The sequence below is a fragment of the Parasteatoda tepidariorum genome, chromosome 5 (genome assembly GCF_982258835.1).
Source record: "Parasteatoda tepidariorum strain Cologne lab strain chromosome 5, Ptep-v5.0, whole genome shotgun sequence".
NCBI classification, from domain to species: Eukaryota; Metazoa; Arthropoda; class Arachnida; order Araneae; family Theridiidae; genus Parasteatoda; species Parasteatoda tepidariorum.
Window position 1 is genome coordinate 118,545,281 of NC_141759.1, and position 14,054 is coordinate 118,559,334.

Consider the following 14,054-nt stretch of genomic DNA (forward strand, 5'->3'; position numbering starts at 1 on the left):
TATTTATTCATTAATTTATTATAACCAAACAAAACTTATATTATTTAGCAAAATAAAATCTAAATTTTCCCATTATCCAACTGGAAACTAAATTATGTGAGCATTCTTATCATAGCTGTTAAAAGCTCCAAGAACTGTTAATGTTGTAGACTAGGTGCTTACATTTAACTAGCTAAAAAATTGATAAGCTATCATAGCCAAAATTTTAGTTTTAATTAATTAAAATACACTTGAATAAAGAAAATTTGGCTAAAAATTATTTAAAAAATTCTGAACATTCTTAAAAAATAATAAACTGACCTATTGTTACAATCAATGTTCATTGTATCTAATCTTTCATAAATTAATTCCACCGCTTGAGCTAGCTATGTAAAAGTTAAGAAAATTTATGATTCAAACAAAGGTTTAAAATAATAGACCTATAGTGCAAAATCAAAATAATATTAAGGTATACAGATATATTAAAAAAAAAACTTCTATAATTTTTTTTAGTTACAAACAAATATTAAATACTGCTTCCTTTTTATTATCTACATTATTAAAATACTGATTAGTAATAGCTATTACAAAGCCAAGAACAGTTATGCTTAAAAAAAGAAAAAGGGAAAAAAACAGTAATCAGTTTCATAAAAAAATATAAATATTAAACTGAATAAATAAATACTTCTGATAAATGTGATTAATTATTAAATAGCCAAAATTCAATTTGTAATTTAATGGTATTGCTACTATTATTACAGAAATTAATTTTGAATATATACAATTTGGAGTCAGACATGTGCTTTCACAAACAATTTTAATAAATTCAGAAATTTTTAATTCATTTGGAAAGTTAATAATTCATGTGTTAATCTTAAACACATAAAAGTGACGTATAATTCCTGCAATTCATTTATGAATCATAAACCTGATATTGCAGTCCAGAGAGTTAAAAAAGAAATAATATTTTATATCGACTTGGTAACTTCTCAAAAAATTACCCTTTAATTCCAACAAAACTACCCTCATGTAACTTAAAATGAAATTCAAAAATAAATTAAATATCATCAGAAAGTAAATCAAACGTCATCAGAAAGTAAATCAAATATATATTTAATTGTTGATAATAATTTCGGTTGCTCTGTAAATTCTTATCAATAAATATTTAAATTTCAGTTAATGTAAAACATAATAAACTGAATAACAGAGAGGGAAGATGATGTGTTTTAATTATTTTAGCTAATAACACTACATAATTGCATGCTTGCCAATAAAAATAAAACACTAAAAATTGAAAAAAGCAACTTGAAAGGATACAATTCAAGGCATTGTACTGGGTTGCAGTTTACATAGTTCAAGAAAAAGCGAACCTAAGCAGACCTAACAATAGTTTGAAACAGGTTATTTGAAAATTTCCCCATATAGAACCTGAAATTAAAACAAAGATTAAAAAATAAATAAATATAAATTGATTTATTATTCTCCCACTGTAAAATATTTTAGGAAGTTATATTACAAACTTAATAACTATAAATAGATATTAAATGGTCGCCTAAACTATTAAAATGGCAATTGAAAGTCTTAATATCTAAAAATAGTTTTCTTGAGTTCATTTCCAAAATCATAATTTTGGGGATATTTTTAATAATAAATAGACACTTATTAAATAAATATATACCATAATTCTAATAAAATTCTTTGGTTAAATCATATGTTAAACAATTTTAAAAACTCAGGTTTTCACTTAAAAAACAACCAAAAATGCATAGAAATGGTATAAAATTTTAACACTAAGAAAGGAAACCTCTTTATTAAAATGCATATTTTATTAAAAATCAGAAGTTATTATTTTCATAGCGTTTAAGAACTAACTATCAATCAAGATTTAAATTAGCATAGGAAGTTTAAAAAAATAAGGTATTTTTTCTTTAAAATGACATCAGAGAGAAATTTTGTTCTCCTTTGATGAATATTTAAGAGAAGAAGAAAAATATGACACATTATAATAATGTTGAAGCGAAATCCAACAATTTATTTCTAAAAAAAGTAAAATTCAATAATTTATTTAAAAAAAAAGTAAAATTTAATTATTTATTTCTAAAAACACAGAAAATCTAGCACATTTGCTTAACCCCACACTTCTTTTAACATCTTTCCTTAGCAGTGACAACTTCAGTTTTAACTTTTCAAAGTTTTTTTTTCCTTGTCACCCAACCTCAAGGTCAGTGGTGTTCCTGTTGCTCAAGATCCACCAACTAAGAAAATCTAAGAATTTCTAAACCCAAAATCTCAGTGAGGTTAACTTTCAAGCTTTTTAAAACAAAGTTCAGTAATCTTAGCAATTATACATTCGGCTCCCAACTATCCAGTCTATTAAGAGGGAAATGTCGGCTTTATAAAACAAAATCCCACTGGCAGTTCAGTAAATGGGAAAATTTGAGAGAATGTTTCTCCCCATTTCCCCTAACATGGAAAAACTGGTTTTGATTTGTGGGGAAAACTGCAGGTTGAAATACGATTTTTTACAGGCAGAATGGTCAGTGGGTTAATAATACCCATCACCCATTTTAACTTAAATTATTAGTGTAATAATATTCAATGTTTATGGATAAATAACACAAATGTGTAAACTTATGATTAGGAAGAGTAAAAGTGTATGGACAACTGCTTTAGCAATCTTAATTTTTTTCCTCTTTCACCAACCACATTGAGTTTCACAAACAGCTTCTAGTTCCTATATTCCACTTCCCCCCCCCCTAGGTCAGATAGTATGGAAGCCAGATATCAGACTGTACTGCCATAACTTATGTTACTTGCTGCCTATAAAGTTGAATCTTATTCTCCAAAGTTCTCCTACCCACAAAGGGTGGAAGATAGATCTGAGAAATTTTCTCTAAAATATGCAGGGTTCGTTGATTTAAATGAGCTTGATCAGCTTGAAATGACCTTTTGATTAAAAAAGTATGGAATTCAAATCTACATTATAGTTTATTGATGGAAATTTCTAATGCTTGAGGTTATATTAAAAAGAAATTACCTTAAAATGCCAAAAAATAGAACGAGTGAAAGAAATAGAATGAGGTAAAGAAAGCTGAGTTCAGAAATTTTTTCCTGATATAGTATCATTCTTCCCTTTCAAAGTCTATTTGAAGCAGTAGGGTTATTAAGTGGTATTTTTTTTTCTCATAATATGTTTACAGTATCTTTGAAATTATCAGTTTCTCTTTTGTGAAAAAAAAATTCCAATGACTACATAGATTTTTTTTTAAATGTTTTTTTTTAGCTTAACTTATGTATTTCGATATAGGAATAAAAATGAATATTTTAACATAAAAATATATAGATTGAATATTTTATTTTTTCATAAATGACAACATTTATAAACACAACCAGTTGCATTTATTTTGCCATTTTATTAATCATGAGAAAAAAAAGAGATCACAATTTTAAATTAAAATTATGGTGTGCTAATTGAAACTTTGTGTTACTAGTTAAAGTAGTATTCTTTAAATTATCTATTTTATCTTGTCTTTTAATTTCAATCATGCCTTTGTATCAAAATGGTCGCTATGCATCATAATGAAAAATATTTTTAGTAAATAAGAGCTTCTAAAATATTGTTATAATATAGTTTTAATATTAATTTAATTTTGATTAAACATTTATAAAGTTTTTTTAATCATAAATTAAAGCTCTTATAGTGTATTTGTATAAAAATCCAAAAAATGTGATTTGAACCAAAATAATCCGATTTTTTTTTTTTTTTTTTTAAAAAAATCAAAAAAATCACGAACCCTGAAAATATGTACAGTTAGCATTGCGACATAAAAAAATGATTTATTTAAATTTTATTATAAAACTTTTAGAAATACTTCAACTCTAGTAGAAAAAAAAAAGAAAAAAGAAAATTATTTTAAAAGGGGATAAAAATCTGAAGTAAAAGTTATTTTTTCTTCTAACAGATATTTAAAATGTATAAACCAAAGCAAATTTTCTATTAAAAAAAAATCTTTAAACACTGCAATATTACTTAAAAATGTTAAAACTTAATTTTACTTTCCAAATTATAAAGGAGGAAAAAGTCAGCATGTATGAATATATGCATAAATTCTCAAGGCATGAATTAACTAAAATTTTTACATTATCAAATAAATATTTCCGCAACCGTTTCTTAGGATTCTTTATCTCAAATACATTAATTAAAGCTATTGTATGAAATAACTTTACCTTAACAATGACATATTCAAGAGGAATCTTGTGTTTTCCAGGATAGCTTAAGAGAATAGCAGCACTAAAAAATAAAGATAAGAAAAATTAAACACAATTAACGTTTTAAATATGTTATGACTAAAAAAATTATTAATATAGTCCATTGTCCAGTGAAATATCATTCATCTATTTCTCATTTTCTGAGTCTGTCACACATTAAGGAGGAAAGTTGAGGTTAGAATCATACAACATTAAAATTGCAAATAAGGTGCTGAAATTCAATCTAATGGGGGGGGGGGGGGGAGAGAAAAAAAAGAGGAAAAGTTTCTTCTTCCTTTTTTTATATTATTCGTGATTAGTAAGATCTGAATTAAAAAGAGCCATCTATAAATCTACATATATTAATGCATATACCAACGAACCAATATATAAATGAAAGGATATGTTCTCCTTGCCTGTTGCCCCCTCATACACATCCGTTTTAGTCTTTCTAAAATGCTTTACCCTCGGTGCAAGGTCTAATTCTAGGTGATAAGAGAACGATTCTTTGTTTTAAAAAAACTGAACTGAAAAATTGTTCCTATCGAGTATAGTTATGCTGAAACATTAAGGACTTTTTAAAACCTTGCACCAAAATTGAGTACTTTTAAGGGTCTTTATTTTTCAAAATAAAGGTAAGCAGTTTAAAAGCACTTTTAAGGACAATGTAGAACACTAGTTTCTTTTTCTTTTTTTTTTGCCCTGGAAACAAAGTCAGAAATTAAGCTTTTTTACTGCTGCATAATACTTTAGTGATAAAACAAATTGAATGAAAGTAAGTACTTTTCCTCTCTCGCAACAGGAAATATTTTTCCAACTAATTTAAAGTGTGATCTCAAATACATATTTTAAACAATTATTTTTAGCAATTACGGAAATATCTTCCAAGGAGAGGTTTATTTAGAATGATTTTAAACGCAACTAGGATTGATAAGAGTAAGAAGGACAAAAAAAAATTAAGCAGTCCTAAATTTAATGCATAATGCAACAAAGGATGATCAAAGAGAATCAAGCAATTATATCGCTTACATTTAGAGATGTAGCTGATATAAATATTCAAAAAAAATATACCAAGCCCAACGTAACTAAATTGCCCATATATAACTTAAAATCATAAAAAGTAAGAGTAAGGAAGGTATAAGAGTATTAAAAAAAATTTGCTTGAAAAGCAGTTAAGGAAACCATTTTCAGAACAGAAAATTTATTTATCAGGTGACTTTTTTTTTTGTTGTTGTTCAAAGTGGTTTAAGTATTGAATTTAATATTATATCATACATAGCTTATAATAGTTGAAGCCTTTGCAAAATGTTTTTCCAATCATAGTGAACTAAAGCAGGATTTGTTATTTAAAAAATAAAATGTTTATGAAATATATCACAGAACTTGAGAGCAAGGCATTTTCGCCAATCTGACATTTTTGAGATGTTTTGAAATTACGTAACGAATACATAGTGGTGGAGAAACTTACAACAGTTTTTATTTAATAATTGATTACTTTCAAAATCACTAGGAAAAATAATTTCTGAAACCATAGAAATCATGTAATTTATTGTGTTTAAATAGATATATCTATAACTTTAAAACAGATATATATATATAGATATAATCTATAAATTTATAAGATCTATAGACAACCTGATAGAAAACAAGATTTATAGCAACATGCAGTAAAATTTTCCAAATATTAGAGATTTAAATAAGCAGGTTGCCTGACCAGCACGAAAGAAGATGGGTGCTTTAAAAAAGTATTTCTGGCAAACTCCACAAGTACTCTATTTTAAGACAGATTTCAGATGAGATGCATAAGTTCTGTAACACTTTTAAGGCAAAAATCTGGAAAACAATCATCAAAAGAGATTGCTTGGAGAAGACCAGGGCCAGTGAATAAAAAGAAAAGTAAATCTACAAATAGTGCCATTAAAGTTTTTGATTATATTTTTTAATAAGAAAAAAAAGTGAAATCTATTTTTAAAGCAATAAAAGTAAGTTTTGCTTTCATTTTCAATATAAGTATTCCCCTTTGGAGTTATGCATGAGTATAGTAAAATTTATCATAAATAGATAGGCTTTATGATTTCGACTTATTTTACCAAAAAAAAAAAACTGTCTGCTTTAAAGAAGAATAGGTCATTAAAAATATTATGATTTTACATACAGCTTGATTTATATTGTAAAATAAATTGTTCCTGAGTCTAATTATGCAGTGATTACTGCTAAAAAATTTTTTCTTATTGCTTAAGTCAAAAATTATCTCAAATATATGTTTGTCCCCTCTGTTACAATTATTCTCTTAAGTTTATTTTATTCATTACACAAAAAACCTTTTTACTTAATATTTGGTTTTTACAATAAAGTCCATAAGTACAAGCATGTTATGTTACATTTTTGAAAAAAAAAAATTAAAAAATTTTCAAGTTTCTCCTATAACAGAGAGGACAAAACTAAATGATCCCTCTCTATTGCAAAATTGATAAGTTTACTATTAAGGAACTCTAAGAATATAAACAAGTGCTAATGCATCCTGATTCAATTAGTTTAAACCAGTTCCTGCACTATTAGAGCACACTTTTTATACAAAACTGTGCAATTTTTATTTGACATTGTGCTTAGTTAATAGTTAAAAAATTTTTATGTGAGTAATCAGTATGGGGAAAACAGCAGTTGAAAGAATGAGAGAATCTAGAACTAGAATGTTCTATATTCTCTCAGATAAATAAAGATACAGTAGAGAACCAATTATCCGGGATGCTCGGGACCATCGCTATCCCGGATGTCTGAATTTCCCGGTTTTCTGGATCGACCAAAAAGTGTCGTTAATCGATGTTTTATCGAATCCGAATTACAAGGAAAAAGTGCAATGCATAAAGTAAGCGAAAAAAGAAAGGTACTCCTAACTTTAAAAGAATAAAAAAATGTGCAAGTTTAGACAAGAAAAACAAGTTCAAAAAATACAAAATTCTCGTATTTATTTTTTAAAAATAATAACAATTCCAAAATTAACTAATATAAACAAAACCAATGGTTAAATAACGCAATATATTTCATACCTAATTATACGGGGGAAACGATAAAATAAAAAGAAAACACTTGAAAATTATCGAACCGAAACGATAGTTAAAAAAGGCACTATCATAAATATTAAAACCGGAACAAAGCAAGATCAACGGAATTTTTAAAAAAAACCTAATGATAAAATTTATGAATAAAAAGAATTAATTTATTGAGTGCGAAATTTATCGTGAAAAGAAGAAAAAAAAATCAAACATAGTGAAATCAGAAAAAAAAACTGCAATCTGCGTCATAAAATAATCCTATGTTTAAATTAATAAACAATTCTCCTTTTATTTTTTTGTTGATAAAAACACGATATTTAATTACAGCTGATGTGATTCCACATCAATAAAAACTTGCAAATGATACCGCACTTCCAAAGAATGAGAATTTATTCAAAAGAAAAAGATTTTATTTTATTAATTGATGTCAAATAGATAAATATATTTTTCTGTTTCATCTTCTGTTCACTGATATGCATGCAATGCATTTTCCCACCCCCCTCGTAAATCAAACAGAAAACGAAATCAGCATGCCACACCCTTGAGCTTGATTGACGGCCTAAAGGAGATTGACGGCCTCTCCCCTTCCTTACATTTTCCTCTACTCAACTTCAAGGATGAGTTCAATTTTCGTTTTTTTTTCATAATCGTTCTAGTTTAAAATGGCGGGAAAACCGATCAAAATTTTTCCCGGTTATCTGGATACCGGATAAATGGTTCTCTACTGTATTTGTAAGAAGAAAGATAAAGAATATGAGGCAAATATTTATGATAACAGAAGTATTTTGAAAAAAAAATTAACAGAAAAATAGATAAATTGAAAAAAAAATGAAGATAAAGGAGAAATAAAAATGCACTGATACAAGCATTAGAAATTGAGGAAGAATATTTTCTTTATCTTATTCTTTAGGCATTGGAGAAAGGTATTAAAAAAAGCCAACCAAGCATTATATGTATAAAACATTATACTGTTCTCCGCATATTCTGTAACCTTACTACCAAAACAAAAGAAATAGCTTAGTAACTGAGTTTCTGATGAAACAAAAAAGGCTTGTAATAAATTTCTACTCATCAAATAAATTTTCTTACCAGACTTTTGGTAGAGTTGAGTGTATGATTGTCAAAGAAAATGGACAGAAAGTCCTCAAAGCCATATGTGCACCTTGATGGAATTTTATCAAGTATCTAAGCAGACCCATCCAAACATAAAAATTGGCAAATCTAAGTTTGCTGTACTACGAACTATCCATATTTTATGTGTAGGTAAAACACCATATAAAATGTGTATGTGCTACTCACGAAAATGTGAATTTACTATTAAAATCATAGTTGTTTGCCTAATAACTATATAGAATTACTAAACATAACAACTTGTGACAATCCCTCAATTGACTTTTTACTTTATAACCATTGTACAATCGATAGTTTTGTAACTGTAAAAAACTCTAGGAAAAAATTTAGCAGTTAATTTTGTTGCTGAAATAACTGAAATTGGGAAAGAAACAAACAATGCACTTTTTTTTTTAAATTTTTTAAACACGGTCTAGTAAAATAAAAACTTCCAAATATAACTACAAAGATGTAGCACGGTTTTCAATTATAGCAGTGATGTCAACTCCAACTTTAAATAACCGAAAAGTAACTTATAATAGTGATATTTAATTTTAACTTTTTGTCAAATTCGTAAGACTTCCTGTTACATTCCATGTCCTCTTGTTATGATGCATTATTTGGACTTAAAAAAATTTGTTTGCAATTTTAAAAATCTTATAATAATTTATTTTACCTTGAAATGTGATAATTTTAGTCTTTTTTTTAATTAAAATGTATTTTTAAAATGAATTTTTGTACTGCAAAGTATGATAAAAAAAGCACTTCTTTTCTCCAATGTTTATTTATTTATTATGATAAATCTATTTTTGATATGATAAAAATGGCAATTTTTTAAAAAAAAAGTATTAGTTTTTTCATTTTTTAATGTATTTTAATACCTGAACATCTTTAATTTTCTACAAATATATTACTAAGTTTATTGATAAAAAAAATTAGAACACTAATGTTTAAATAAATATTACTACATTTGCTGTTAACATGTCCAAATACATGTGCAGTCTTCGTTAGTCAACCAGCTGTGCAAGTGGCCGTTCACTGAAAAAGGTTGTGCGCCCCTTGTTTACACGATCCAAGCTCTAAACAAAACAAGTTTTCCTCAATTTCAAGCAATTTTCATCCAAAAACTTGGATCAAATAAGCAGGCCATAAAACCAGGAATGGCACAACTATAAAAACAAACTGCACACGTATGGGTCTATATCCTCCTTCACACCGAATTTGCAACAAAAACTTTTTTTAAGAAACAGTGATACATAAACTGATTCATATACATATCCAAACATATTCAGAACTTAGCATTAAAATAAAACTTACACTTTCAGGCAAACTGCAGCCATTTTTGAGGCAGCTGCTTTTGTAAGCATTTCGCAAAATGTGTGAATAAGTAGTTCACTCTCACTTTGTAGAACCATCATAAGGAGGGTTTAAAGTACATTTTGCATCTGAAAAAAAGATTCAGCATCAATAAAATGAATGAGAACCAAATTGATCACTGACATAGGCTCAAACTGTAAAGGTTATCAGGAAATAATTTGATAAGTAGAAATACAAGGTTAGCAGAAAATAATTGGTTTGGACCCATTGTTTTTCATCTGGATAATTTCTTCAAAAATATTTTCTTAATTTACCATAATTAAAGCTATATTATGTTCATTAATTGCCATTGTAAAGAAATTTTTAGTCTAATTATCTTCTTACCAGTAATTGCACAGGTAAATACTACTTAAATATTATGTGTGTATACTTCATGATGAAACGTAGAAGGCAACATTAAGCTTTGGTCCAAACAATTGTAAGTGCTGACAGAAGAATTATTTTGATACTATTAAATGCAAAATTATGCTTACGAGGACATCATACCATATGGGAAACTTTTCATTGCAAATTCTCTTTCACCTTAAAATAACTAATTTAAATTAAAGAAAAAGTGAGTTCAGACAAACCTAGAGTAAGTCATAAAGTTTCAAATACTGGTAATGAAGTATTAAAAGTATCAAAATGAAAATAAGTTATGAGAAGATAACTTCTGATTACGCAATGGTTAGTTCCAATAATTTGTTCGCATTTTTAAATTTAGAAAAAATAATTTCAGCGATTTAAACTTGATAACTTACTCTAGGTTTGTCTGAACTCACTTTTTCTTCACTTTAAATTAGTTATGGAGATGAAGGAGAACTTGCAATGAAAAGTTTTCTTAAGGGGATGGAATTCTCTTAAGTCATTTTTCAAAACAAAATATAAATGCAGGAAAAATGTATATACCCAAAACAATAAGTGTAATGTTAATGAAAAAAAAAATCTGGCATTCCATGCAAACTAAATTAGTTTTTGAATTAAAATTTAAAATGTTTCAAATAATGGATGAGTAAATTTTTATTCATTAATGTAATGGTTCCAATTTCAGTTCCTAAAAACTTTTTACTAACTTCTATTGGTTCAGTGGTTAATCGTAGAAACTATTTAATAGAATTAGTGAGTGCAACGAAATTAATATTAATCGTTTATTTTTACACTACAGTATTTTTTAATACTTATACCACGTTCATGATTTTTTTTTTAAAGCTTCGTATTGCTTTAAAGACAATTATATTATCCATAAAAAAATTATTTTTTAAAACAGATGGGACCAAAATTAATGTTAACATACCATAAAACATTATAAAAAGAGGAAAATAATAATTTATAGAAAGTAAAAATAATAAGATGCAATCGTAACGATAATTATAAACAGAATCTTTTCCCTTCAATAAGAAAAAATAATTTTTAAGAATACATTTTAAATTAGAATTTAATTTGAGTCTATTTTAATAATTCTTTAAAGAAAACACTATCATATAATCATTTGTTATTTCAGAAAAATAAAACCATGTGTGGACGGTGGTTTCATTTTTTACTCTTAGTTATATGTATATGTTTAGGCATTAACCTTGAAGATGGCTTTATGATTTTAAAGAGTGTAGAGCTCTTGGAATTTTGTCTGTTGTGTTGATTGTCTATGTATCTGCATCTTCCTTATTAAATGTGAACTTCTGGTACTTGTTTTTCTTATATGTGGATCTGCAATGAAAAAATCAGGTAGATATTTACTCATTAAGATATATTTAGAGCTGGCAGCAATTGTTCTTTAAAGAAAACTCCCAATCAACAGCAACTTTACCAGCTTCATGAATTTGCAACAGCCAATCACATCTTCTAAATCAGTCAGAAATCCATCATCTGAATTCTCCTATAAAATAGCTATGACGATCTTGACACTAAAGAATAAAATTATAAATCTCAATAATGGGCAGAAAAAGAGACTTAAACTTTTTATTCAGTAATATGTTTCCCCTCTTAGAGTTGTTTCCTAAAATTGATCGTTTTGGAATCAAGCGCTTTTTCAATTGCTGAAACACTAAAATAACATTTGGAATTATATGGTTCAGGTTAGATTTTAATAACCAGTTTCACCATAACATGATAAAAAGTAGGTTCTTAATGGTTAAAAAAGATGGAATTACTCAAAACCTGTTAAAAATTGGCAGTCCATAATTTATTTGCATGTTTACTACTTATAGCTCATACAATTAAATAATATATATATTTTACAGTTAATACTTGGCAGTAATGGATAATATATAATTCAAAAAGCAATTAAGGACTAAGGATGTACAGTAGGTAACCGATTATCCGGAACGATCGGGACCATCGCTATTCCGGATAACTGATTTTTCCGGTTTTCTGAATCGCTACAAAAAGCCGTTTTTTTAATTGTTAAACCCAACTGAAAAAAAATTTTTGGAAATAATCTTAAAAAGAAGAAAAAACGATGAAGTACACTAATGATTATTTCCAAAATGATGGTAAGGTAAAGATCTTTCAAAAAAGAAAGAAAAATCCTAAAATCTTATGAGGAAAAAATTTTTTTTTTTTTAATTGCGGGAAAATTCATCGAATTTCGTTCCAGTTTTTTGGTTTTCTAATTTCCGGATAACGGGTTCTGTACTGTGCTTAAACATGTTCATTAAAAATATTATTTTTAACATGTTTGTGACTAGAATTATTATTCTCTTACTATGCTATCATAAACTCACTTTAATAAATACTTAAAATAATAAAAGCATTTTATTTTAATAATAACCGAGACTGCTATTTTTTTTTTCGTTTAGTACCGTATCCTGTAGCTTATTACAGAAAATTATTAATTTTCGTAGTTGTTGTTCCTACCTGAAAATAGACAATTTGTAGGGAATAACCTATGTACTAAATTAAAGTAACTAATCATTAGATGCATGATTATAAAACTAGTTGTTTACAAAAGAAAAAGCGGACAATTTTGTTCACTGCTGACAAAAACTTACTAGCACCAAACAGGCATCAATGTAAAAATATCCTTAAGTAATTCTACACCAATATTTCGTCTTGAAAATAGATCCATCACAATATTTTTTGTTTTAAAATCCAGTTTTTTTAAAAAAATTTAATTTTAATACTTTATGCTCTTAATTTTAATGAATTAACGCAAAGTTTAGTAAAAATCTATAGTTTTATAAAATTTTTTGACAGACCGCTCAAAAGATATGAGTGTCATTTGACTTGTAACTATATCATTTACTATAAAAAAATAATAGTTAGGTTCGTTACAATTTTTACAAACGACTCACATTTCTTCAACTTTAATATGAAATCAAATTAATATTATAATTTGATTTCATATTAAAGTCGAATGAATTAATAAAAATCAATCAGATACCATAATTAAAAGAAATATGAGAAAAACAGTTCCATGCCCAACTGCTGATTACAAAATACATAAAAAATTAAACTCAACCTGCTCTTCATCAGTTGAATCATTAAAAGTAGGAGAACTCATCCTAATTCGGAAATATATTTATTAGAAAAGTTAATGTTCGATATTTATTTCAGAAAGACTAAATAATAACTAGAATCTTGAATCAGAAAGAGATCAATTTTTTTGTTTTGCTAAGTTGCTTGCTGCTGCATTTTTCTGATTTAAAACAAGCTTTAAGCTTTCAAAGCTTTGTGGAGACGTAGTAGCTACAGGGGGGTACTTTATTAACATCGCACTAGATCTGCACGATGTGGCAATGGTCTGGGAAACATCCCTGAGGATGATACGAAGACGTGCCATCTCAATTCTAATCCTCTGCTGAGGGGATGGTTAACCTGTAGACAGACGACCTGCGCTCGAAGTCGAATACTTTACCGCAGAACAGTTTTACGAGGACCGATACCGCTCACCCTCAGTCCCTACTCAGACTAATCAAAGTGGTGATCCACCCGCTTACTGACCGCAGCCAGTTTTGCTTGACTTCGGTGTTCTACTGGGAACCGTGTCTTTACTATCAGTCCACTGCGGGACACAGGTGGCATAGAGCAGAACTCATTACCGAAGGCAACGCATGCTTTCGCCAATAGCGTGTGAAGAGTCTCGCCATCCAATATTACATTATAAAGAATTCTTTCAATTTATATTTCAACGTTAATATTTCAACTATATCTACATAGTTTTAATTTGATAGTTCTTTTTCAATCGGCCATATTTTTCACCCTTTTATTAAGAAAATTATTATAAAAACAATAATCTGCTGAACACTTCAAAAATTATATTTATGATAGACTGAATGAAAAATAGGCAAAATTTATTTCAATTTACAGCTA

The 14,054-nt window shown here is 27.5% G+C and overlaps 1 protein-coding gene across 8 annotated transcripts in view; it reads right to left on the reverse strand.

Annotated features, from left to right (window-relative positions):
* LOC147810084 (uncharacterized) overlaps nt 1–13,383 on the reverse strand; it is a 391,466-nt gene extending 378,083 nt beyond the window's left edge. Inside the window, exons 1-7 of one of the 8 annotated variants that reach the window (XM_087165154.1) lie at nt 13,204–13,383; nt 11,551–11,647; nt 11,320–11,450; nt 9,708–9,835; nt 4,207–4,270; nt 1,297–1,407; nt 301–365 (exon numbers count right to left, since the gene is read on the reverse strand). In XM_087165154.1, the coding sequence (XP_087021280.1) occupies nt 1,381–1,407; nt 4,207–4,270; nt 9,708–9,808 (192 nt within the window). In that variant the 5' untranslated portion in view covers nt 9,809–9,835; nt 11,320–11,450; nt 11,551–11,647; nt 13,204–13,383 and the 3' untranslated portion in view covers nt 301–365; nt 1,297–1,380. Of the gene's footprint in view, nt 1–300; nt 366–1,296; nt 1,408–4,206; nt 4,271–9,707; nt 9,836–11,258 lie in introns of all 8 variants that reach the window. The other 7 variants (XM_087165157.1, XM_087165156.1, XR_015434337.1 and 4 more) reach the window with 7 other exon arrangements.
* Nucleotides 13,384–14,054: the final 671 nt, after the last annotated feature.